General features: G+C 36.8%; 3 protein-coding genes across 4 annotated transcripts in view; 1 reads left to right on the forward strand and 2 right to left on the reverse strand.

Annotated features, from left to right (window-relative positions):
• Positions 1 to 20,378, reverse strand: part of LOC127451665 (vacuolar protein sorting-associated protein 35-like) — a 63,421-nt gene extending 43,043 nt beyond the window's left edge. Inside the window, 6 exon segments of the mRNA XM_051716519.1 lie at positions 9,022 to 9,145; positions 9,384 to 9,480; positions 9,694 to 9,792; positions 12,763 to 12,800; positions 12,803 to 12,887; positions 20,334 to 20,378. Of these exon segments, the coding sequence (XP_051572479.1) occupies positions 9,022 to 9,145; positions 9,384 to 9,480; positions 9,694 to 9,792; positions 12,763 to 12,800; positions 12,803 to 12,887; positions 20,334 to 20,366 (476 nt within the window). The 5' untranslated portion in view covers positions 20,367 to 20,378.
• LOC127451890 (origin recognition complex subunit 6-like) lies at positions 13,224 to 25,678 on the forward strand. Its single transcript, XM_051716930.1, has 7 exons — positions 13,224 to 13,362; positions 13,442 to 13,568; positions 22,346 to 22,509; positions 22,603 to 22,692; positions 23,303 to 23,412; positions 23,722 to 23,808; positions 24,580 to 25,678. Exons 1-7 carry the CDS (start codon positions 13,298 to 13,300, stop codon positions 24,708 to 24,710), a joined length of 774 nt encoding a protein of 257 aa, XP_051572890.1. The 5' UTR covers positions 13,224 to 13,297; the 3' UTR covers positions 24,711 to 25,678.
• Positions 25,652 to 27,859, reverse strand: part of LOC127451685 (myosin light chain kinase 3-like) — a 38,074-nt gene continuing 35,866 nt past the window's right edge. For both annotated transcript variants that reach the window (XM_051716571.1, XM_051716562.1), the window contains exon 13: positions 25,652 to 27,769. In XM_051716571.1, coding sequence (XP_051572531.1) covers positions 27,692 to 27,769 — 78 coding nt within the window. In that variant the 3' untranslated portion in view covers positions 25,652 to 27,691. The remainder of the gene's footprint in view (positions 27,770 to 27,859) is intronic.

Here is a 27,859-nt window from a genome sequence, read left to right on the forward strand (position 1 = left end):
TATCACAGATTCTTACTTAAACAGGCAGGAACAACAAGGCCTTAAAACTGTATCTGCAAGTCTAAACGTTCAAGACATGTTTCATAAGATAATAGATAATTTCACAGAGTTAATTAGACACATTTTCACAGGTATACATTTTTGATACAAGTATATGTGTACATGCCATAAAATCAGTGGACATGCTGTAATTAAAAGTTGGGCAAAATCTTCTGCTGTTTTCCAGTGGGCTTTTTTAATAATAGGATCAAATGGGCAGATTCAATTCATATCAAGCTTTACTGGCAAGACAAACGTAAGTGTTTATTGCCAATGCATTATTAGAAAATATTATTTACACATATACAGTTGAAGCCAGAAATTTACAGACACCTTAGCCAAATACATTTAAACTCAGTTTTTCACAATTCCTTACATTTAATTATAGATGACATTCCCTGTCTTAGGTCAGTTATGATCACTACTTTATTTTAAGAATGTGAAATGTCAGAATAACAGAATTATTTATTTCAGCTTTTATTTCTTTCATCACATTCCCAGTGGGTCAGAGGTTTACATACACTTTGTTAGTATTTGGTAGCATTGCCTTTAAATTGTTTAACTTGGGTCAATTGTTTAACTTGTGTCTATTCGTTTCCTCCAGCATCTTCACAAGGTCCTTTGCTGTTGTTCTGGGATTGATTTGCACTTTTCGCACCAAACTACTTTCATCTCTAGGAGACAGAATGTGTCTCCTTCCTGAGCGGTATGATGGCTGCGTGGTCCCACGGTGTTTATACTTGTGTACTATTGTTTGTACAGATGAACGTGGTACTTTCAGGCATTTGGAAATTGCTCCCAAGGATGAACCAGACTTGTGGAGGTCCACAATTTTTTTTTCTGAGGTCTTGGCGGATTTCTTATGATTTTCCCATGATGTCAAGCAAAGAGGCACTGAGTTTGAAGGTAGGCCTTAAAATACATCCACAGGTACACCTCCAATTAGCCAATTAGCTTCTAAAAGTGTTGCCCAAAGGCTTGACATCATTTTCTGGAATTTTCCAAGCTACTTAAAGGCACAGTTAATTTAGTGAATGTAAACTTCTGACCCACTGGAATTGTGATATAGTCAATTAAAAGTGAAACAATCTGTCTGTAAACAATTGTTGGAAAAATTACTTGTGTCATGCACAAAGTAGATGTCCTAAACGACTTGCAAAAACTATAGTTTGCTAATATTAAATCTGTGGAGTGGTTAAAAAAATGAGTGTATGTAAACTTCTGACTTCAACTGTAAAACAAATTCAATGCTGAAGTTTATTTGCCGAAGTGTATAATCTCAAAAGTATTATTTTATCTGGATGCCGTTCAGTCTCTATCATGCACACGCTGGGTCTCTCTCACACGGTTTCGCTTTTGACAATGGTTCAGATGACAGTGAGTAAACATTTTCAGGAAAAGTGAAGAGATACAGTATGGCAGCTTGCCCGTATCTCTCCCACACCTGGCTCACCTCTTGTGGGTGAAGTCTCCATTCTCCGTGGAGTAAATACGCTCCTGTGTTTATTATGCCTGGGACATGCATCACACGTAATGAAAAAGTGAACACTGTTCCACAGAATTTGTTTCTGCGTTAGGATGTGCAGTCGAGTCGAGCGTGTACCTCCTTAAAATTGATATATGCCAATTTTCACCACAAGTTGGGAAAAACATTCAGGAAGTCAAAAAAGAATACAGCATTAATTGCGTTTTACATTTCTAAGCTCTAATAAATACATTTTATATATATAAAAATAATATATATTAGGGCTGCCCCCGACCAAAGATTTTCCTAGTCGACTAGTAGGCGTTAATTTAAGCCAATAGTCGACTAGTTGTCGCACGTTTATGATATTTAATTTCTTAAATATATATTTTTGGGGGGCATCAGAAAATAGTTTGAGTTCCAGGGCTGAGAAAGAATGTTATTTATAAGTAACATTGCTAACACTGTTGTACATTACAGAGAAATACTAAACCGTAATAATGAGCCTTTAAAATATACATTTTACAAGCGCATGCACGAAGTGAGCTGCAGTGACACAAAAGCGGTAATGATTCTGAATGTGTCGGAAAAACCAGCAAGGAGACTGTCTGAACATTTTATTAATTTATAGAGAGAAATGCACATTAGGGTTGTGCCGACAGACGATGATCTCGGGGATCGACGATGGTCAGAGTGATCGCCAATAGCTGATGCCTTTGACGATGTCAAGATGATATTTGGCTCGTTTTCCCATTAATGTATTAAATTAATTATTATTATTAGGCTATTATTATTATCAAATTAATATTACAAATTATTTGCCCATAGACACACACGCGCTTGAAGAAACACAGTTTATTATATTATTAAGAACAGATGACAGAAAAGCCGTCTATACGCATGTATGACACGCTGTTTGTACGGAGGTGTGCAGTCTTGTGGAACACGTGCATTAAAAAGGTTCTCACTCTTTCTTTCTTTGTCTTCTGAATTTTTTCATCTTTGAGTGCTGCAATTGATTTCTGTTATCATTATGATTTAAAAAGGAGCCAAACAACTATGTGATAATAAATGGCTTCATATGATCACTATCCTTAAATAAAAGACAGATTTTTTGCATGATCAGTCATATTTTCAAAATCAATGCCAACATTTCACAATTTCTGCCAGGGTATGCAAACTTTTGAGCATAACTGTATTTATAAGTGGTTTAAGTAACAATTAGTGTTGTCAAGACACCAACATTTTTGTAGTCGGTACCGATACCAGTGAAATTTCATGATTCTCGATACCAATTTCGATACCACAGCAAAAATATACTATTATGGTAATGTGCTTTTAAACACACTCCTTTAGCCTATTTTAAGTTTAATTTCAATGTAAATAATAAATTAAAAGAAATGCATGTTTTCCTCAAGTGTTTCTCAATTAAGAATGCATTGTGTTTTTAAGTATGACCCTACTAAAATTTGTTTTTTTATTTTTTCCCAAATTATTTTTTTTAAATGATACTTTTTTAAATTAATTTTCTAGAACTAGAAAGTTCTAGAAAGTTTAATCATCCAAATGGTGTCTAATCAAATTCTTAAAACTTTTAAAAACTTTTAAAAAGTAAAACAGAACAATTACTTGTCAACACACCAATACATTAACAAAACTGTATTCAGTACAATAGTACTCTTGTTTGTGATATAATGATTAATCATTATTATTATTATCATTGTTACTTATTATTATTAATATTGCTACAATGAATATTACATTTTACTATACAGTTGTAATATATTTTGGTTTCAATTTCTTCAATTTTAGGCATCTAGTTTTTATTTTTAATCGTGCTTTTATTTTGACGTGTGGTTTGCCGGAAGCTTTACTTTCTTCTTCTGATGGATAAACAGTTTGCTGTGTGAAAACTCACTGTGTAAACAGTGTGATCGTTAAAGTGCAAATGCTGTGATTTAATTATATAAATATATAGTCTACGTGTGCTTCGCATTGGATTAGTGCTCTGTTTTTTTTTTTTTTCCTCAAAAAATATGTTTTTTATTTTTTATCTTTAGCTTCACACATTTATTTAAAGCTCATGCAGCTCATACAGACTAAGATTGCAGCCTTTAGCAGTGTAATAATCACACTAGGACATATCATGATTTTAATTTGATTAATTGTGCATTTCAGTGTAAAAGGACTAACAGAGCACCCGTTCAAAATAAGCATGAGAGCATTTGAAAGCAGTCGTGTGTCAGTCATACTGCGTGCTGGTACCGAATAGAGTTGGTGCTCTGTACTACCGGTACTGCAGAAATACTGGTCTCGTGACATCTTTTTTATTTCAGTATCGACTTGGTTCCGAAGTACTGGTACTTTTGACAATGCTAGTACCAATATATTAATACATACAAATTATAGGTCGATTGATAGTGGATTTTGCTGATATCAATAATAAGGTGTTGGAAGAAAACTGATAAAGGATTCTTCGGTCAATACTGTTTAAAATCAATCTACTGAAATTATTTAAAAAAGTTATAATCACATGACCAGCTGAATTCAACTCACTCAATCTCAGTAGCCGTCTTGTTATTTGATATTTTCACTCACTGATTAAAGTAATCATGGCTGACTGTGAATACTGAATTTCTACAATGACATCTGAAACTGAAAACTATTGATTTTAAATGATGCTGCATCCACAACACTAGGTGTCAGTGTAAGAATGCACCTTTAAGGTCAGATCAGCAAACTTTAAAAACAATCAAAAGTGATGGATGGATTTAATATATGATGCAGTGATCTCAAGCTCTTTGGGCCTCATTCATGAAACTTTTGTAAATATATGAGCAAATTCAGAGTAATTTGAGCATAAAATGGACCTTCCCAAAAACTTTCCGCCGTATTCACAAATGCTTCATACTCCCAAAATCTGTTAGTAAACCGAGTGCATGTTAGTGAATTCCAAACATTCGTTAATAGAGTGCATGCAGGTTCATTTACTATTACCATAAACCACCCCCATGAAACCATATAAGAAGGCGCCAGACTCGCTAGTAAATGCTGTTAACATCTTTGTGGAACAGTAATGAAATCATTATGAATGAAGTGCATTCAAATCATAAAATTAATCTTGATTTAGCAAGCACAACAGCATCTCAAAGAAAGACAGTTATTGTCATCACATGTTTTTGCTGCCATCTGAGGCTCTTTTGTGAATCAAACAGTGCAAGAAGTCAATAGAAATGGTTTGACATGAGTGTAAAAAAAAAATTCAGTTCAAACCGGGAGGGGGTTGTCCACCACCATTAACCTTCTGTGGTTCAGTTCGCAGCACATTCGCCAGCATCATTTGTGAAACTTCTCGAAATCCTGATAAGTGATATACTTGCAACTAGAAGAATCTTCAGAGAAATGAATAGAATGCCTAAAGAAGATCTTTGACTGAAATGCTTTAAGATATTACAGATTTGCAAGCAATGCAACAGTGTGAGGATTTTTAATATTTTTACCCCATTGTATTGTGTATGCACCTGCCCGCGATGTTTATTTATGGGTTTAACAGCATTATCACTGACCATACATTATAAACTGAACACGATTTACCGATGACTATTCAATTATGAAACCTAAATTATAGTTCATATCAAATAAAAAAAGCTGTACAACCAGTCACTTTAGAGGGCATTAATTTTTTTTTTTTTTTTAATCAAACGCAAACTGAGTCTTTCCATGAACCTTTTTCACCCTATATCAAGAACTTCTGCTGAAAAACGATAAGTTGGGGAAAAAAACAATACTTGAAAAATGTAATGCAAGCAGTAAAGAAACGCTTCTAATTAATTAAAAGCTATGGTGTAAAAAAAGAAAAAGCTTTTTCTTTCTTATTTTTTTTTTTTTTACTAATTTATGTTATATTTTTAAGGTAAATTTCACTCATTTAATTATTAGTTAATTTTTTCAATACTTATTTACCTTCTATCAAAATGTAGTCTGTTTGCCTGAAAGAACACAACACATTCAGATGTCTTATGCACGATTTACACGTGGTCGGGAGCAGGAGTAAATCTGTTCGTACCAACTAACATTTAAAAAGCAAAATACAAAAACTTCCATGAATCTGAAAATGTACAGGTGCATCTCAATAAATTAGAATGTCGTGGAAAAGTTCATTTATTTCAGTAATTCAACTCAAATTGTGAAACTCGTGTATTAAATAAATTCAATGCACACAGACTGAAGTAGTTTAAGTCTTTGGTTCTTTTAATTGTGATGATTTTGGCTCACATTTAACAAAAACCCACCAATTCACTATCTCAACAAATTAGAATATGGTGACATGCCAATCAGCTAATCAACTCAAAACACTTGCAAAGGTTTCCTGAGCCTTCAAAATGGTCTCTCAGTTTGGTTCACTAGGCTACACAATCATGGGGAAGACTGCTGATCTGACAGATGTCCAGAAGACAATCATTGACACCCTTCACAAGGAGGGTAAGCCACAAACATTCATTGCCAAAGAAGCTGGCTGTTCACAGAGTGCTGTATCCAAGCATGTTAACAGAAAGTTGAGTGGAAGGAAAAAGTGTGGAAGAAAAAGATGCACAACCAACGGAGAGAACCGCAGCCTTATGATTGTCAAGCAAAATCAATTCAAGAATTTGGGTGAACTTCACAAGGAATGGACTGAGGCTGGGGTCAAGGCATCAAGAGCCACCACACACAGACGTGTCAAGGAATTTGGCTACAGTTGTCGTATTCCTCTTGTTAAGCCACTCCTGAACCACAGACAACGTCAGAGGCGTCTTACCTGGGCTAAGGAGAAGAAGAACTGGACTGTTGCCCAGTGGTCCAAAGTCCTCTTTTCAGATGAGAGCAAGTTTTGTATTTCATTTGGAAACCAAGGTCCTAGAGTCTGGAGGAAGGGTAAAGAAGCTCATAGCCCAAGTTGCTTGAAGTCCAGTGTTAAGTTTCCACAGTCTGTGATGATTTGGGGTGCAATGTCATCTGCTGGTGTTGGTCCATTGTGTTTTTTGAAAACCAAAGTCACTGCACCCGTTTACCAAGACATTTTGGAGCACTTCATGCTTCCTTCTGCTGACCAGCTTTTTAAAGATGCCGATTTCATTTTCCAGCAGGATTTGGCACCTGCCCACACTGCCAAAAGCACCAAAAGGTGGTTAAATGACCATGGTGTTGGTGTGCTTGACTGGCCAGCAAACTCACCAGACCTGAACCCCATAGAGAATCTATGGGGTATTGTCAAGAGAAAAATGAGAAACAAGAGACCAAAAAATGCAGATGAGCTGAAGGCCACTGTCAAAGAAACCTGGGCTTCCATACCACCTCAGCAGTGCCACAAACTGATCACCTCCATGCCACGCCGAATTGAGGCAGTAATTAAAGCAAAAGGAGCCCCTACCTAGTATTGAGTACATATACAGTAAATGAACATACTTTCCAGAAGGCCAACAATTCACTAAAAATATTTTTTTATTGGTCTTATGATGTATTCTAATTTTTTGAGATAGTGAATTGGTGGGTTTTTGTTAAATGTGAGCCAAAATCATCACAATTAAAAGAACCAAAGACTTAAACTACTTCAGTCTGTGTGCACTGAATTTATTTAATACACGAGTTTCACAATTTGAGTTGAATTACTGAAATAAATGAACTTTTCCATGACATTCTAATTTATTGAGATGCACCTGTACATCAAAACGCCTTTCCAAACAATTTACACAAAAATTCTTCCCACCCGTGTTTCATGAATGAGGCCCTTTGTTCTGATTTTACTGCCTGTTTCAACACAGTGACTTATCATAAAACTCTGTCTGCACATTCAAATCTGACAAAAGATTATGTTCTCATGTGTATAATGAAGACGCCAGTTTTGAATGGTGGACCACAAGACTTTCAGTGAATAACAATTACATTTTTTATATTTTCCTCACACAAAGCTACTCTACAGCCTCAGAAGATTTGGAAGACTGTGCACGAGTTGCATGGTATACTGTACATTCTTGTTCTTTTTCAGGGACAAAACTGTTCCACAGAAGACCTCCAAAAATTTTAAATATAAAAAGTATTTGCAACTTTTCTTCAATGATGTAACTTGCCTTCTTTTATTATTCAACAAAACAGTCAAATGTAGCAGAATAAATGCAGATTATATTGTAATTGTCTGTTTTTCAACAAAAAGCTTTTTTTTAGTATTCAACAGAAACAAAAACTATTTTTTTTCTAGTTCCAAAGAGGTACCTGACAAAAAATAAAATAAAAACATCACCGAACAAATGCGCTCCACCAATTTGTTAACAGCATACAAACAGAATACTCTAGTCTCCATCATTAAAGATAAGGAGGCAAAAAAGCAGCACTGTACAAAACAAACATCTTTCCAACCATCCTCTCACTCTTTTTCACCTAGAACGAATTACAAACTTACTTAGCTTTCATTAACACAGATCTCTTAAGAGCCAGAATACTACACATAACAATTTTTATTTTTATATCTTACAATGAAACTCAAATAATATGGCTAAGCTGTGCCAAAGACCCACATCAAAGACACAACAGAACTAGCTTTGAAGGTTAGCTCCATTCAGCTTCAAAGGGCTTGCCAAGAACATGACGGTTTCTTACTGGAGTTCTCCTCTTTTGCTTTGACATCTCTACTTGTCTATTAAGGCAGGTGCAGTCTAAGTAAGCCCACCTGGAGGCTTTAAACTACAGGATCACTAGGGCTGGGTATCGCCAACCACATACACAAATATTCATCAATATACAGGGATCAAAAGTATCGATACAATATCATGAGAGAAATTTTCACGATATATGTATGTATCAACCCAGTCCTAAAGATCCCTCAGTAGTTTTACACATCAAGGTGAGATCAGGTTATGCCTATTTTACACACCCATGACAATTTATTACATATTTAATTGCTCCTTATTATTTCAAATGTTTTGAGCACTGCATTATTTCTTTTAACAGCCAGTCCACAGGCTAAACTCTTCAATCAAGAGCTTATAGAAACCATGTTCTGATTGTGAGTGACTATTATGCATGATTTTCCTCTTCCTTTAGGTTACACAATTGTTTTAACAAATCAGTATCACCGGCAAATCTTTAAACTTCGTGATTCTGCACTTTCAAGTTAGTAAACAAATTTTGCACAATCAGGCCAGGGCATATTTAGTGTTAATAAACAATACACTGGATAACAGAATGAGTGAATAGAAATAACATGTTAGATGAAGTAGTGACTCTCTACCAAGTCAGTCAAAGGGAGAGAAAGAGTGGGAGAAAGAATCTGCAGGAGACAATGTATTGAGCGAGAGCTAAAACTGAATATTGATCTGGTGCCAGTGGCAGTCAGGATCTTAATAAGATCACCAAAGGTACACAATTCGATCGGTTGGCAATTATATTTAATGTTCAAAATGTTGGTCAATTCAATACGTTCCAACCTCTTGAAAGTTTCATATTGTGGTTATAGTGTCTCAAGAGATTGCTGAGATACTCACAGTCTAGGAATGATGTTTCCTGCATACTGAACAAGCTCATAGAGGTCAGCCACCTTACGGCCTTTGGTAAACTCATCTGTCAAATAGACCTCCAGGTAATGCAGCTCATCTGAGATGGCCATGTCTACAACAGGAATTTAGAAAATAAATACATAAATGAAATAAAAACAGATAACATGGCTAAAGGCAGTTCTGGAATCCTTTTTTACAGCACTGAAGAATGTATTAATTGTTCTTTAATTTTCAAACTTTGCTTAATTCTTTTTAATGCATTTTTACCCTTAAACGTATATTCTGTGTTGTTTTTTTGTTTTTTGATTTTTTACATACATAAAGCCTATGATATCAAATAAAACACATACAGAGTTCATAGTAGCTCTTGGGAGAAAGCATAGAAGTCCTCAACTCCCCCAACATATTTGAGGCATGTTTCAGGGCATCCATCAGCTTATTCTTGTCCTGGATGGAGGACATAAAAGTTCATAAACAGAGTAAAAGTCAAGCTTACACAGTACCATGAGAATAAGAATAATGACTTATCACAACTTATCTTCCAGAATGTCCAAAGCAAGAGGCATCACAATGCTATGAATATTAACATATTTATAAGGCCTCAGGGTGCAGGTTAGCAGCATGTTGTGGACACTGAAAACACGCATGTACTCAACTCACCAGACAGCGCTTCATTTGAAATGACTGGACCTTCACAGCCTGCACAGCTTCATCCAAAAGCTTCTCCTGCTCATCCTGGGGAGACTGCTGTGTGGTAGGCTGGGAAAATGAGAACACAGTGGACTCAGACAATCAAAACAGGATCTTATGTGACAAATTACTATTAATTAGTACAAAAATAAAATAATTTTTGGTAGTTCACAAGTCCTGAAGTATGGCAAACTAAACTTCATCAAAAACTATTTTTTATAATTATAATTTTCTTTTATAATTCTTATACATGTAGCTTTTATGACCTCATATTATATTGAGTGTACAGGAATATGTGTACTCTAAGATATTCATGTCACACCACAGGACAAATTAAAATGAACTAGTATGGGCAAAAAGGTGATTAAAAACGGTGTAAATAAGGGATGTCAATAGTGCTGGTACTTTGGTATCAATTCGATACTAAAATAAAAAAGATGTCATGATACCACTGTTTCTTCAGTACAGCCAGTATACCAACTCATTTCGATACCCACGCACTGTCTGACTGACACACAACTGCTTTCAAAAGCACACACACGAATTTGACATGTTTGGGAAAAAAATCAATGCCCAATTAATCAAATTAAATTTGTGATGTGTCTTTGTGTGATTATTAAACCGCGAAAGACTGCGATTTAATCTGCATGTCCTGCGTGCATCAAAGTGAATGTGTGAAGACTCTCATCTATTGAAAACTCCACATTTTAAACATCATTCGTGCTGTGCATGTTGTAGGAGATGACAAATCAGAGCACCTGTTCTCTATGAAGTGCGCTGCACATGCAGACTATACACTCACAGAGCATTTTATAAGGAAGACTTGTACACATTATCTAATCAGTCAATCGTGTAGCAGCAGTTCAGTGCATAAAATCATGCAGATACGGGTCAGGAGCTTCAGTTAATGTTCACATCAATCATCAGAATGGGGAAAAATTGTGATCTCAGTGATTTCGACCGTGGCATGATTGTTGGTGCCAGACGGGCTGGTTTGAGTATTTCTGTAACTGCTGATCTCCTGGGATTTTCACGCACAACAGTTTCTAGAGTTCACTCAGAATGGTGCCAAAAACAAAAAACATCCAGTGAGCAGCAGTTCTGTGGACAGAAATGCCTTGTTGATGAGAGAGGTCAACAGAGAATGGCCAGAATGGTTCGAGCTGACAGAAAGGCTACAGTAACTAAGATAACCACATCGGACCTTGAGGCAGTTGGGCTACAACAGCAGAAGACCATGTCGGGCACTTTATAATGTTTCTAATAAAGTGCTCGGTGAGTGTATATTTAGCTAATGAAATTGCAGCATTTGCGCTTTAATAATCAACCGCTTTTCTGTCAAAAACACACAGAAACCAAAAAGCCTTGATGTCAAAATAAAAGCCAAAATAAGAAATAAATGTTGTGTTGTAGATTATGCTGTGAGGATATTTACTGAAGCACTTCATTTGGTACAAAATGCAATGGTATGTTGAAGGTAGGTTAGAGGAAACAGTAATTGGTTTTTGTTCTCTCAATTAATTTAATTAGACCCCATTTTGATGATGAAATTAAACTTTAAAACATGGAATTCAGAAAAACTAAAACAGAAAACATGGGATTTAGGGAAAAATAAAAAAAGATTTCAGTAGGATTTGTTTTACTTTATTATTTACATTGATATTTAACTTTTTAAATAGGCTAAAAAAGTGTGCTCAACAGCATAGAATATTATGTATTTTTGCTGTGGTATCAAAATTGGTATACAGAATCGTGAAATTTAACCAGTATCAGTACCGACTACTGAAAGTTTGGTATTGTAAGAACCCTTGTGTAAATAATGACAAGTTACAGGACCTAATATATACACTTACTGCTTATACATTAACATACATTTTAACCTCAAATCTTAGTGTTAATAAAAACAAAAATTGTCCATGGCCACATTGTCAACTCATTATGTGTTTTGTTTTTTTTTTACCTTAAAATGTTTACACATGTATACAGGAAAGTGTATTTTCAAACACTCTCCCTGTGACTGGTGAAACTTTAAGTTTTCTTTCACTATTTTTAATCATGTAGCTGTCACTTTAATCACTTAGCTGTTTTGCAGTTCACTTAAATGGTCCTGAAGGGGTGACAAATTTATTTTCAAACTGAATTTAAAAAAATATAATTTTAGACAGTATAGCATGTTGCACTTTATGCATCACACTGCTGTCACTGCTTGAAATGCAATAACAACTACCCTTTTACAGTTAAAAGTAATGTCACTGCTCACTTTTATAAAGTAATTGAGAGTATGTGTTCACAAATATTACCTGTGACTGTGTTCAGTAAATATTAAATTATGAGAAAATATAATAGAAGTGTCAGTGGTCTGCAGGTTGGGAATTAAAGGGGCTTGACAGACGTAAGACCCCCTCCTCCAAATGAACCCTTTTGTCAGTAATAAACAGTCACACTTCACATTAAAGACCCTTTTCAAACCGTTAAGGTGAACAGTAATCCTAAAATATTGAAATCCGGTTTCAACTGAAATGAATGAACCCGTTAGCTTATAATAACTCAAGACAGTAAGTGAGTGATATGAACCACCATCAGCATGCTTTCAATACAAATTATTTTTATATCAAATTTATATAATGCCCATGTAATCAAGAACGGCGTACAAGCGTATTTTAGCAACTGGATTAAGATAAATCATAACCGCTTACATAAATATACCTGTAAATAGGATAAAGCTAACGCTAGCTGAATTAGCATCTTACACAAGACCTGTGACTCTTAATGACAGTAAACCCCACTGACTGCAAGTGACCAGAAACAGCAGGCCGGATGTTAAGCACTTGAGGAATAAAACAAAACTGATAAAATACAAATATTAATGTAGTAGTTCGGCCTCCGCATCTCTAATGCTAATGCTAATGGCTAACTTGCACAGACGCAAAATAGGAGCTCTCGCTGCCCACCTGCCACCATTACAACTGTAAACGATTTAACGGCACATATAAAGCATGTATCACACACTGTATGAGTACGATTATTGTAATATCTCACCATGATTATCAGGTATGTTAGAGGAAACACTGGATCAGCCCCTGTGAATGTATCCAGTCATGTGACTGCTGCTGCTGTTGTTCCGCCTCACGCCGAGCTTGAAAGCTCTTTTCACTTATAAAACTCTGTAGAAATAACATTGCAAATAAAAAATAATTTATTTACACTGATAGACAGGGATGGGTTGTGGAGACTTCTCAGCACATCATTCTATTTATTAAGAAACAACCATTTAACAACTTTCTCTTCTCCTGAACCACTTTTTATTGCACTGAATATTTTAATAATGTCTACTTCTGTCGAACACATATAGTACTATTTTAATAAATATATATTTAGTGAGAATTTGATCAACGTTTACGTATTTTATTTTACGTATTTACGCCCATTTTAGCTCCACCAATCACAGGGCGGGACGTTTATTTCGGGTGTGACACGTGTCAGTTTTCGCGCGAAATCGTTCTGCGAAGACTGCTGTCGGCTGAAAGGACTTTGTAGTGTAGCAGGTAGAACGAGGAACGGACCTGTTTTACAAATGGATAAAGAGTTATTTCGCAAACTTGCGTCGAAGATTGGGATAACATCTGTTAAAATATTGAGGTGAGTGTTTTCAAATAGTTTCGAGATCATTGCCAGTTTCGACATGGCTGAAGTAATGTCTCTGATTATTTATTTTCAGCCAAGCTGAGGAGTACATGCGATTATCCCAAGTGAAGTGTGTTGGACTGGGCTCTGTGACAGCCACCAGCAAGGCAATTGTTTGTCTTGAGTTGGCAGCGACATCAATGAAATTTCCTTTAGACAAGGTATTTTTTCCTGTATATTTGTAATGTGTCATTATATCATTCTGTTTATCTAACAAATGAATACACACACACACACACACACACACACACACACATATAAATACATATAAAGTGTATACATATAAAGTTTACACACACACACACACACACACACACACATATAAATACATATAAAGTGTATACATATAAAGTTTACACACACACACACGTTTGTTTGTTTGTTTGTGTTTGTGTGTGTGTGTGTGTGTGTGTGTGTGTGTGTGTGTGTAAACTTTATATGTATACACTTTATATGTATTTATGTGTGTGTTAGTGTGTGCGTGTATATGCAGTGCATTCAGAAAGCATTCAGACACATTTTTTTCATATTTTATGTTGCAGCCTTATGTTAAAATGCTTTAAATTATTTTTTATTTCACATCAATCTATACTCAATACCACCATAATGACGAAGCAAAAACAAGATTTTTGATAACTTTGCAAATTTATTAAAAATAAAAAAAACTGAAATATCACATTGACAATTATTCAGACCCTTTGCTATGACACTTGAAATTTATATCAGGTGCATCCAATTTCTCTGGATCATCTTTGAGATGTTTCTACACTTTGATTGGAGTCCACCGGTGGCAAATTCAACTGACTGGACATGATTTGGAATGGCACACACCTGTCTATATAAGGTCTCAAAGCTGAAAATGCATATCAGAGCAAAAATCAAGCCATGAGGTCAAAGGAACTGCCTGCAGAGCTCAGAGACAGGATTGTGTCGCAGATCTGGGGAAGGCTACAAACTATTTCGGCTGTATTGAAAGTTCTCAAGAGCACAGTGGCCTCCATAATTCTTAAAGGGACATTCAGTAGTTCTCTAGCTAGTGTTAGCATTGCTCTTCTTTGTGTACATTAAGCACCGATATAGCAGTGGTGTTAGACGCTGTACTGCCATCTATCGATGTGGATAAGCATGATCGTCTCTGCTGCCCCTGCCAGCACTGGAATATCATTTGCATCTGTAAAATGTCGGAGTTTGAAGTAATTTCAAAAGTAATTTATTACTACTATAATATAATTGCTTTGCCTAAAAACAAACATCAGAAATCAAGTGAACATGCTTCAACTGTTAAGAACAGATTATTATTGTCCCTTATATCAGTAATCTTTGGAGGCTATCTACATTTCACGTTATTTCTTAAGATAGTTATTACCTTTATTAGTGAACTGCTTAACGTGAAATAAACAACATGATCACACGTGAATTTGGCATGATGTTTCCGATAGTTTCGGTACCCTGGGATCGGCGACTGTATGCCGATGCGCTGACATGCAGCATTCTTATCAGACATTAGAGAACTGCTTAGTGTGAAATAAACCAATTATCTAGCGGTACAGAATGTCATGGTAAAGGAAAGATTAGAATTGTTTTTGATCAAATATAGCATGTCCATGAACACTGTATTTAAAGAACTCGTTTTGTTTCCAAGCAACCAAAGTCATGGTTTACACAAAATCCACAACAATCGCTGTGCCAAGCTACTAAACGAATGAAGACGTATGCCATTTCATAGAGGTGGAGGTAGATGGGCCCCTCTTACTACAGCTGTGATAGAAAATAAAATTACATGTTGCTTTCCGGTTGCATTTGTAAACACCACTGAAAACTGTCCGTTTTCAAGGGAAATGTGTATGAGATTTCTGTAAATTACACTGATACTATTTTAGAGAGTGGTCTAAACAATTAATAATGTCTTACCTGTCCAACAAAAAAGAAGCAACATCGGCATCACTACTCATGTTTTTCTCCATCAACAAAGCATTCCACCTTGTGTATGCCGAACCGATTATTGCTCTAGTGTTTTGCCTTTGCCAGTCTTTCTGTCTTCTTGCTTCGGACCTTGCTCGCTTCTTCGGCAGTACAGCTACTGAATCTCCTGTTGTCTCTGCTTCTAAAGCACGATAATAAATATGTTCCATCGTGTTCTTTTTGCATCACCAAACAACACTGCGCTAAGCATAGCCAAGCATATCTACATAGGCAGCAGCTAGTGAGCATGAAGATTTTCTTTGACGTTTAGTGAAACACAGCGGACCATGTCATTTCAACATGGCGAAACACACTGAAGGGGTGACCCGCACCATGTATAATAAAAACTTTTTATAGAAAACTTATGAGTACAGACTTCATCTCATATGAGTGTACAACATTCAGATCACAATTCATTTGTTAATGTGTAAAACTTATTAAATTGGCCCCAAATTATGGAATGCACCTTTAAATATAAGAAGTTTGGAACAACCAGAACTCTTCCTAGAGCTGGCTGCCTGGCCAAACTGAGCAATCGGGGGAGAAAGGCCTTGGTAAGAGAGGTGACAAAGAACCCAATGGTCACTCTGTTTGAGCTCCAGAGATCATGTGTGGAGATGGTTGTCCTTCTGCAAGTTTCTCCCATCACTGCAACACCACCGATCTGGGCGTTATGGTGGAGTGGCCAGACGGAAGCCTCTCCTCAGTGCAAGACATGCAAAAAAGCACCTAAAGGACTCTCAGACCAGAGAATCCTGATGAAACAAAGATTGAACTGTTTGGCCTCTATTCCAAGCATCATGTCTGGAGGAAACCAAGCACCGCTCATCACCTGTGCAATACCATCCCAACGATGAAGCATGGTGGTGTTAGCATCATGCTGTGGGGGTGTTTTTCAGCGGCGGGGACTGGTTGGGGTTGAAGGATGCTGAATGCAGCAAAATAGAGAGATCCTTAATGAAAACCTGGTCCAGAGTGCTCAGGACCTCAGACTGGGCCAAAGATTCACCTTCCAACAGGACAATGATCCTAAGCACACAGCCAAGATAACAAAGGAGTGGCTACAGGACAACTCTGTGAATGTCCTTGAGTGGCCCAGCCAGAGCCCGGACTTGAACCCAATCGAACATCTCTGGAGAGACCTGAAAATGGCTGTCCACCGACGGTCCCTATCCAACCTGACAGAGCTTAAGAGGATCTGCAGAGAAGTATGGCCGAAAATCCTTAGATCTAGGTGTGCAAAGATTGTCACATCATACCCAAAAAGTCTTGAGGCTATAATCGCTGCCAAAGGTGCTTTAACTAAGTACTGAGTTGAGGGTCTGAATACTTATGTCAGTGTGATATTTCTTATATATATTAGATTTGCAAAATTACTTGCGTTGTCATTATGGGTTATGGAGTGTAGACTGATGTGAAAAAGTATTTTAGCATAAGGCTGCAACATAACAAAATGTGAAAAAAAAAATGAAGGGTCTGAATATTTTTTGAAAGCTGTGTGTGTACACACACACACACATACATATCTCAGCAAAAAAAGAAACATCCCTTTTTCAGGACACTGTACTTTAAAGATAATTTTGTAAAAATCCAAATAACTTTACAGATCTTTATTGTAAAGGGTTTAAACAATGTTTTCCATGCTTGTTCAATGAACCATAAACAATTAATGAACATGCACCTGTGAAACAGTCGTTAAGATGCTAGCAGCTTACAGACGGTAGGCAATTAAGGTCACAGTTATAAAAACTTAGGACACTAAAGAGACATTTCTACTGACTCTGAAAAACACCAAAAGAAAGATGCCCAGGGTCCCTGCTCATCTGCGTGAATGTGCCTTAGGCATGCTGTATGGAGTCATGAGGACTGCAGATGTGGCCAGGGTAATAAATTACAATGTCCGTATTGTGAGATGCCTAAGACAGCACTACAGGGGAAACAGGAAGGACAGTTGATCGTCCTCGCAGTGGCAGACCAAGTGTAACAACACCTGCACAGGATCGGTACATCCGAATATCACACCTGTGGGACAGGTACAGGATGGCAACAACAACTGCTCGAGTTACACCAGGAATGCACAATCAGTGCTCAGACTGTCCGCAATAGGCTGAGAGAGGCTGGACTGAGAGCTTGTAGGCCTGTTGTAAGGCAGGTCCTTACCAGACATCACCGGCAACAATGTCACCTATGGGTACAAACCCACCTTCGCTGGACCAGACAGTACTGGCAAAAAGTGCTCTTCACTGATGAGTCGCAGTTTTGTCTCACCAGGGGTGATGGTCGGACTCGCGTTAATCGTTGAAAGAATGAGCGTTACACCAAGCCCTGTACTATGGAGCAGGATCGAGGTGGAGGGTCCGTCATGGTCTTGGGCGGTATGGCACAGCATCATCGGACAGAGCTTGTTGTCATTGCAGGAAATCTCAATGCTGTGCGTTACAGGGAAGACATCCTCCTCCCTCGTGATACCCTTGCTGCAGGCTCATTCTGACATGACCCTCCAGCATGACAGTGCCACCATACTGCTCATTCTGTGCATGATTTCCTGGAAGACAGGAATATCAGTGTTCTGCCATGGCCAGCGAAGAGCTCAGATCTCAATCCCATTGAGCACGTCTGGGACCTGTTGGTTTGGAGGGTGAGGGCTAGGGCCATTCCCACCAGAAATGTCCGGGAGCTTGCAAGTGCCTTGGTGGAAGAGTGGGGTAACACCTCACAGCAAGAACTGGCAAATCTGGTGCAGTCCATGAGGAGGAGATGCACTGCAGTACTTAATGCAGCTGGTTGCCACACCAGATACTGACTGTTACTTTTTATTTTGACCCCCCCCCCCCCCCTTGTTTAGGGACACTCTTCCATTTCTGTTAGTCGCATGTCTGTGAAACTTGTTCAGTTTATGTCTTAGTTGTTGAATCTTTGTTCATACAAATATTTACACATGTTAAGTTTGCTGAAAATAAAAGCAGTTGAAAGTGAGAGGACGTTTCTTTTTTTGCTGAGTTTATATATGATTTTGTGTTTGTGTGTATTTATAATTGTGTATGTTACAGTATTTATATACGGTGGCAATAAAAATGTGAACCCTTTGGAATAAGCTGGTTTTCAGCATTATTTGGTAATAAAATGTGAATCTCAACTTCATCAGAGTCCACAAGTATAGACAAACGATTATGTCTTTATTGAACATATCCCATTAAACATTCACAGTGCTCTGGAAAAAGTACGTGAACCCTTGGGGCGATCCTCCTCTGGCACAATAAACTTAACCAAGTGTTCCTGGTAGTTGTGGATTGGACCTGCATAACGTTCAGAAAGAATTTTGGACCATTCTTCCTTAAACCGCTTAAGCTCAGCCATATTCTGAAGATGTCTGGTGTGAATGGCTCTCTTGAGGTCATTCCACAGCATCTCTTTTGGGTTAAGGTCTGGGCTCTGACTGGGCCACTCCAAAAGGTGGATTTTCTTTTTGAAGCCATTCTGTAGTGGATTTACTTTGATGCCTAGGGTCATTATCCTGCTGCATCACCCAATTTCTACTGAGCTTCAGCTGATGCACAGCAACCCTGACATTATCCTGTAGGATATCTTGATAAACTTGATGGAAAAATTAATTCAATGATGGCAAGCAGTTTAGGCCCCAAAGCAGCCCCAAATCATGATGCTCCCTCCACTACTTCACCATTGGGATGATGATTTCATGTTGGTGTGCAGTGCCCTCTTTACGCAATACGTAGTGCTGCGTGTTCTTTCCACACAATTCAGCCTTCGTTTCATCAGTCTACAAAACATTTTCCCAGTAGCATTGTGGAGTGTCAAGGAAGTCTTTGGCAAACTTCAGGTGTGCAGCAATGTTTTTGTTTGAAAGCAGCGGCTTCCTTCATGGTGTCCTGTGTGTTTAATGTTAACCGGATTGTAGACTCATGAACAGATGTAAGCAAGTTCCAATGATTCCTTCAGTTCTTTTGCTGTCACTCTAAGGTTCTTTTTTTTTTACCTCATTGAGTATTCTGCAGTTTGTGAGTCATCTTGACTGGACGGCCACTTCTAGGGAGAGTAGCCACAGAACAAAATCATCTCCATTTTATAGAAAATTTGTCTAACTGTGGACAGATTAATATCGAAGCTCTTCTATATAACTTTGTAACCCTTTCCAGCTTGATGCAAGCAACAATTCTTGATCGTTGGTCTTCCAAGATCTTTTTTTGCGAGGCATGGTCAACATCAGCAGATGCTTCTTGTTAATGGCAAACTCAAAATGTTTGAGTGCTTTTTATAACTCAGAGTAGCTCTAACCCACACCTCCAATCTCATTGGAGAACAGGTTTGCCAACTCCTTACTCCAGTTAGCTTTTGTTGACGTCATTAGCCTAGGGTTTTTTTTCCGCAGCACTGTGAATGTTTAATGGGATGTGTTCATAAAGACTTTAAATATTATAATTGTGTGTTGTTGGCTTAAGCAGATTGTTGTTAATACTTGTGACTTTGATGAAGATGAGATCACATTTTATTACCAATTAATGCATAAAACCAGCTAATTACAAAGGGTTCACATACTTGTTCTTGCCACTGTATAATATATATATATATCCTCACATACACACTAATTATATATATACAGTTCAAGTCAGAAGTGTACATGCACTTATATTGACTAAACTCATTTTTTAACCACTCCACAGATTTCATATTGGCAAACTATAGTTTTGGCAAGTTGTTTAGGGCATCTACTTTGTGCATGACATGAGTAATTTTTACAGCAATTGCTTACAGAAAGATTGTTTCACTTTTAATTGACTATATCACAATTCCAGTGGGTCAGAATTTTAAATACACTAAGTTAACTGTGCCTTTTAAGCAGCTTGGGAAAATTCCAGAAAATGATGTCAAGCCTTTAGACAATTAGCTTCTGATAGGCTAATTGGAGTCAAGTGGAGGTGTACCTGTGAATGTATTTTAAGGCCTACCTTAAAACTCAGTGCCTCTTTTCTTGACATCATGGGATAATAAAAAGAAATCAGCCTAGACCTCAGAAAAAAATTGTGGACCTCCAAGTCTGGTTCATCCTTGGGAGCAATTTTCATATGCCTGAAGGTACTATGTTCGTCTGTACAAGCAATAGTACGCAAGTATAAACACCATGGGACCACGCGGCCATCATACCACTCAGGAAGGAGATGCATTCTGTCTCCTAGAGATTAATGGAGTTTGGTGCGAAAAGTGCAAATCAATCCCAGAACAACAGCAAATGACCTTGTGAAGATTCTGGAGGAAACAGATAGACAAGTATCTATATCCACAGTAAAACGAGTCCTATATCGGCATAACTTGAAAGGCTGCTCAGCAAGGAAGAAGCCACTGCTCCAAAACCGCCATAAAAAAGCTAGACTACAGTTTGCAAGTGCACATGGGGACAAAGATCTTACTTTTTGGAGAAATGTCCTCTGTTTGGCCATAATGACCATTGTAATGTTTGAAGGAAAAGGGGTAAAGCTTGCAAGCCGAAGAACACCATCCCAACCGTGAAGCATGGGGGTGGCAGCATCATGTTGTGGGGGTGATTTGCTGCAGGAGGGACTGATGCACTTCACAAAATAAATGGCATCATGAGGAAGGAAAATTATGTGGATATATTGAAGCAACATCTCAAGACATCAGCCAGGAAGTTAAAGCTCGGTCGCAAATGGGTCTTTCAAATGGACAATGACCCCAAGCATACCTCCAAAGTTGTGGCAAAATGGCTTAAGGACAACAAAGTCAAGGTATTGGAGTGGCCATCACAAAGCCCTGACCTCAATACAATATATAATTTGTGTGCAGAACTGAAAAAGCATGTGCGAGCAAGGAGGCCTACAAACCTGACTCAGTTACACCAGTTATGTCTGGAGGAATGGGCCAAATTCCAGCAACTTATTGTGAGAAGCTTGTGGAAGGCTACCAAAAACATTTGACCCAAGTTAAACAATTTAAAGGCAATGCTACCAAATACTAACAAAGTGTATGTAAACTTCTGACCCACTGGGAATGTGATGAAAGAAATAAAAGCTGAAATATATAATCCTCTCTACTATTATTCTGACATTTCACATTCTTAAAATTTAGTAAAGACAGGGAATGTTTTCTGCGATTAAATGTCAGGAATTTGGAAAAACTGAGTTTAAATGTATTTGGCTAAGGTGTATGTAAACTTTTGACTTCAAGTGTGTGTGTGTGTATATATATATATATATATATATAAGGATGGGCATTCATCAATAATTTGGTATTCGAATATTTAAGCTCATAAAAAATGAATATACAAATATTCTGTTATTTAAATGAAGGTAATTAATGAGAAAGAGACGTTGTAAAATTATTTTTTTTAGTCATAAAGGTTGCATCACCATAAAAAAAAAAAAAAGCTTCTGATTAATCCAAAACAAGCTTATATTATGTCCTGTTTTTTAAAAAAAAAAAATTTTTTTATATTTAAACAAGCAATGCCTTGCAGTAAGCCACATTCTCACAATAACCCGCTTTTTTTGGTGTCCATCTAAAGGTACTGACAGAACGGTTTGCTCATCAAATGTGATCAACTTGTGTCCACACTCAACAGCGCCACCCAGTGTATTCTGTTATAACTGCCAGTTTTAGTTTGTGTTCAGGATTTAACATGCATCTCACTGTATATATGGCCAGCCAAGCAATACTTGGCGAAATTCGAATAGTATTTTTACTATTCTAATAATTATTGCAGAACGAATACTCGTATTCGACTACTCGTGCACATCCCTAATATATATATATATATATATATATATATATATATATATATATATAAAATAATATATATATAATATGCAATATTACACATGAAAAATTACAGTATTACAAATGTGTCACAGTATGTACGCTTATACACCTTATAATTGTACACACACGTGTATAAACTTTTATAGTGATGTGATGTACTGTATTATTAAACATGTCTTCTGAATAGGAGTATGCCATCAAACTATCTGGACTGAGTTCTAAGGTTTACCACAGTAATTTGAAAGCTATGGAGTGCATGCTGGGCCTGCAGTCGAACCTGGGTCTCCGAGATCTTGCAGTGCAGTATGGCTGTTTGGATGCAGTTAATGTGGCTTCTCGGATCCTTCAGCAGTGAGTTGCATGGCTTTGCATTATGTCAGTGAAATAACCTTGAATTCATGCTGAAAAGGAATATCATGATGTAAACCTATGTATTTATTTAAGGTATGAGGACAGCTTGCCTGCAGCTCAGCAGCAAGAACTTGACTTATCAAAACCTCTCTTTACCACAGCTGCCCTATATACAGCATGCAAGTAAGTATTTTTTTGAAGCCCAGATTTCTGCTGTAATAGCACATGAACAAATAATGCATGATTTAATAACAGTTGGTGGATGATCATGTACTGTATTTGGCAGCATTTGCAAACCATAGATGTTTGTCAGATATTAAACCAGGAATAGTAGTATTTTGAAAACCTGGTACATATGCTGTTCTCAGTGACATTTTGGTCAAGGCACAGTGAATTTGTACCTTTTGGTATTTTTACCTTTGGTAATTTTCCATAGATTGTTACATATGCATGTAATTACACTGCATCTGAAAGTGAGTGCGTGCACAAGGAATGTCATCCTCTTAAAGAAATAGTGATGGTGTATGACTGGCCAAATAAAAATATGCAAAGTGACTAAATCTGTTTTTCTTGAGTGATTTAAGCAGATTTCTACACTGTGACAACTGTTGTCCAACCGAACTCTGTGCAGTACTCTTGTACTGTACAAAAATAAACCGCTTGGGCCCCCGGATGTGTCAGAATGATTTTAAGCATGCCAACAAGCCACAGAAACTTCTAATAAAACAGCACCTGGTTTACATTCATTTACTGAAAATGGAAAAATAAATAGGTTCTGTTCTTCTGTTTGAAGGTGCATGAAAATCAGAACTGACAGAAAATTAGCCTCTTCATCTGGAGCCAGAAAGGGAATCTTTGACCGGCTATGTACACAATTCCAGAAATTTGGACAGCAGATCTCCCGTGAGTGTAAATCCTTCAAACAAGAACTTTTTGGAATATGACAGATTGCTTAATTAACATGAATAAAGGCATAAAAGCATTAAGTGTGGGAGGTTTTGGTCTTGGACAGACTTTCATGTTTAACAAAGATGTTGTAATTGAAGAAAAACCTCAAAGAGATACAAAGAGATGGAAGTTTTCACAGGTTACCATGGCTACAGACATATCACAATTAGACAATGTATATTTCGTGTTTAGTTGAACATCAAAGACCAGCAGGTTTCCTGCTCAAGCTGACTAATTTTCTTGAATCTCTCCGTCTCCCCTCAGATGAGGCATCCTCTATGGAGGAACCAATCAAAAAAGCTCAAAAGAGGCAGAAGACTCTCACTGAAATGTTAGAAATGGAAGACGATGGTAAGACAAGCAACTGCTTACAGAAAAAACAAAACAATCATGGCAAATCATATCTTCTGCTTCTAGCTACAATTACCTGATACAGTAGATTAATATCTGTAACTATAATTTTATATCAATGTACTTCTAAACAATGGAAGTTCTTAAGAATTTAATCTCATTTTAAGATTTTCTGTTCTTAAAGGAATAGTTTCCCCAAATATAAAAATTGTCATCATTGTCATCAACATGACTTCTCTCTTCTGTGAATCACAAAAGATGTTAGGTTTGTTGGCCTCAGTCCCCATTTTTTATTTATTTATTTATTTTATTGCATCTTTATTCCATAAAATAAAGTGCATGGTGACTGAAGCTAAACATTCTACCTTGCATCTCCTATTGTGTTCCACAGAAGAAAGTAATACGGATTTGGAAGGACATGAGGGTGAGTAAATGATGGCATCATTTTTGGGCGAACTATCCTTTAGTCTGTCTCTAAGCTGTATAAATGAACATTTCCTGCTAGTACTAACATAAGTAATACTTCTAATTAGGGCTGCAGGATATCATGATATGCATTTTACAAGGGCTTGTAAAATGTACTTTAGTTTATTTGGGCGGTGGGGGTTCTGATGATGTCATGATAGGGTTATCGTATCACATTTTTCCAACAACTTATCGCATTTTAAATCCATATCGTGCAGCCCTACTTCTAGCTGTGTAATCTAATAAGGGACAAAGCATATCTGTCATATTCAATGACAAAGATTATTTTCTTTGTTTTCTTCCAAGATGGGAATTTGGTAACACCCCCTAAGGAACTACATATTGAGAAGACAGAGGAGGAAGTGACAAAAAATTATGAAGAGTGGAAAAGAAAAATCCTTGAAAATGCACTAAAAGCAAAGGCTGTAGCTTCATAAACTCAATGCTTTATGTCTCCATTTTATTTAATTATGGTTCTGCATTATGTTGGCTGGACCCTACTTGGGGTAGGATTTGATGTCTTGGTAACAACATTAGTCATCTGCCCTCTTCTGGCTTCTTTTGTGAAATTCACTTCCATTGAAGTATGGACATTTTAAGAGGGCTTTGGTCACTTTTTTCCAGTGAAGTGACAGATTTAGTTCATTACCATACCATGTTATGTTCCTAACTTAAATGTCTTCTTGCAATGGCAGGATTTTATAATTGTTCATTTAGTTGTGTGGTAGGTGTACAGTAGGTGTGAATGTTGAGATTTGAACTTGTGTTAAATCAGTCATCTGTTTAATGCATCATGATTAGATAATTGTCTAGTGAGAATGTGACTTAATTTTTAACAGTTTTTTGTGATGCTGGTTTGAATCACCATAACAAACATTTTAGTGTATTGATATCAAGTATTCAGGAGCTTCTGATGTGTTATCCATTTGTTTCAGTAAGACATGGCTCTTGGGTGTTTCTGGTTTATGTAGTCATGATAACAAAATTAAACTTTATTACTATTGTGTTAGGGCACATTTATAATTTTCTTTAATAACATGCATTTCCAACAGAAGCAAAGTACAGATGTTTGTGACAGTCAATATTGCAATTGAAATGGGTTTCTATACAAGCACACTCTACAAACAATCTCTAACAGAGAAATGGCCAAACAGAACTGCCCTATAAAGAGTCCTAATTTCTGTGCCCTTATATGCCAGTTACCATGGCAACAGCAGAACCACATTTGTGCATATATTTGTTTATGCTCTCACCATATAAATGTTTACAACTTGTCATTTATGCTACAAAATGCAAATGAAGAGCAATGCAATAAATTCTTTGTTACAGTATTAATATTAAAAAATTCTGGAATAAGTGAAACTGTTTTAAATGAGAATTTGAAAAAAAAAAAAAAAAAAGAAAATGATATACCATGCTAGTCAATTTGTTATTTTGTTGATTGAGTTTTCCTGTTATAAACTAAATGCTCGATAAAGGTTAGCAATGTAGGATGTCTGCTGTGTCTCTATATAAAATCCTGCTGCTAAGTTTTTACTCATAAAAAATACTTTCAAACAATATGAAAGGAAACATTTTCTTTCAAGTACAACCCCTGCCAAAAATTATGGAACCACCAAACTTAAGAGGATGTTCACCCAGCTTTTTTTACTTCATAGCAAATAAACAAATCACAGATATGACATTTTTTGTTTAATAGCTGAACATCTGGCTTCATGAAACCTCAAATCCCTCAAACAAATTAAATTATTTTAATTAATGGCATATTTTTTTCCAGATCAAGCAGAGAAAAAAATGATGGAATCACTCAATGTTGAGGAAACAATTATGGAATCACCTTGTAATTTGCATTTCTAAAACAAATACTGGCACAAGTCTAAAAATGCAAATTAGTCTGCAGTTAATAGAGTGTTTACAGACCTTAACGAGCTGTTGGACTTGGCTAATTGAAAGGAAACATGACCCCAACAAGAGAGTTGTCAACTGAAACAATGGAAAGGATTATAAAACTCCAAGGAAATCCAACATGGAGTGTGGCTAAAGAAGTTGGTTGTTCCCGGTCAGCTGTGTCTAAAATTTGGTTCAAGTATAAACAAAATTGGAAGGTTATAAAAGGAAAACATACAGGTAGACCAAGGAAGACATCAAAGCATCAGGATAGAAAACTCAAAGCAATATGCCTTGAAAATAGAAAATGCTCAAAACAAATTAAAAACAAATGGGTGGAAACAGGAGTCAATGTTTGTGACAGAACTGTAAGAAATCAGCTGAATGAAATGGGATTTACATATAGAAAAACCAAACGAAAATCAGCACAAACACCTAAACAGAAGAAAACAAGGCTACAGTGGGTTAAAGAGAAGATATCATATAGTGTAGATGATTGGATGAAAGTGATATTCAGCGATGAATCACAAATCTGCATTGGCCAAGGCAATGATGCTGGAACTTTTGTCTGGTGCCGTTGTAATGAAACATATAAAGATGACTGCTTGAAGAAAATCAAATTTCCCCAGTCATTTATGATATGGTGTTGCATGTCAGGTAAGGACCAGGGGAGATGGCAATCATTACCTCAACAGTCAATGTACACCTGTGCATTGACTGTTGAAATTTTGGACACTTTTCTCACTTCATCGATAGAAAATAGGTTTGGTGAGTGTTAAAGCTTTTCTTCAGGAAATCTGATTTAAAATTTATGGTGGAAATTGAAAAACGTGGTCCATGGCAAGACTCCATCCTGCAAAGCTGATCTGTCAACCGCTACTCGAGAAAGTTGGAACCAGCTTGATGGAGAATATTGTTTTTCATTAGTGAAGTCCATGCCTCAAAGAATTCAGGTAGTCATAAAAGCCAGAGGAGCAACAAAGTACGAATTACGATTTTTATTTTTTTGTTGTTGATTCCATCATTTTTTCCTCTACTTGATCTGGAAAAAAATATGCAATTAATTAAAATAATGTAATTTAATTTGTTTGAGGGATGTTTCAAGAAGCCATTTCGTGTTCAGCTATTTAACACAATTTTTTTGTGTCATATCTGTGATTTGTTTATTTGCTACGAAGTAAATCATTTTTGCCAGGGCTTGTACTAGGACAAGGCAGTAGATCCCAAGAAAAACCTTCACAGAAGGGACAAAAGCTTTTTCATGTGATTCAAAAGCATACCCTGTAATCCATGCAATACACTCTTGGTGTGAAAGCATGATAATGAAGGGTAAATTAAATGCAATGGTGTTCAAACAAGATACATTAAGAAAATGTGACATTTTTAAACAAGATACTTATACAAGCAAAAAAGGAAACTGGCTACAAACAAGGCAAGATAAAATGCTTTCTACAAATTCTTTACATCAGAAACAGGATGCTTTCCCAATGTGTGATGTATTTGCTACTGACACTGTCCTCTAGGTTAATAGCTAATTTGGCGTACTGACTGATCTGTTCTGCTGAAATCTCTTCAACCTGTTAGCGGCTGCAACTGCATAGAAGTGTTTCTGAAAAAACAAACAGTTACCATAAGTGCATGATCACTTATTATGTTGGGAAGCAGCAGACTCCTAGAACACCATATGTCATAATTACAT

The sequence above is a fragment of the Myxocyprinus asiaticus genome, chromosome 2 (assembly GCF_019703515.2).
Source record: "Myxocyprinus asiaticus isolate MX2 ecotype Aquarium Trade chromosome 2, UBuf_Myxa_2, whole genome shotgun sequence".
In the NCBI taxonomy this organism is placed as follows: domain Eukaryota; kingdom Metazoa; phylum Chordata; class Actinopteri; order Cypriniformes; family Catostomidae; genus Myxocyprinus; species Myxocyprinus asiaticus.

Excerpts from the sequence above, each read along its gene's own strand:
- LOC127451890 (XM_051716930.1), top strand. The coding sequence starts at position 13,298 with ATGGATAAAGAGTTATTTCGCAAACTTGCGTCGAAGATTGGGATAACA. Across the intron at positions 22,693-23,302 it reads GCCCTATATACAGCATGCAA|GTGCATGAAAATCAGAACTG; the intron begins GTAAGTATTTTT and ends TTCTGTTTGAAG. Across the intron at positions 23,809-24,579 it reads GTTAGAAATGGAAGACGATG|ATGGGAATTTGGTAACACCC; the intron begins GTAAGACAAGCA and ends TTTTCTTCCAAG.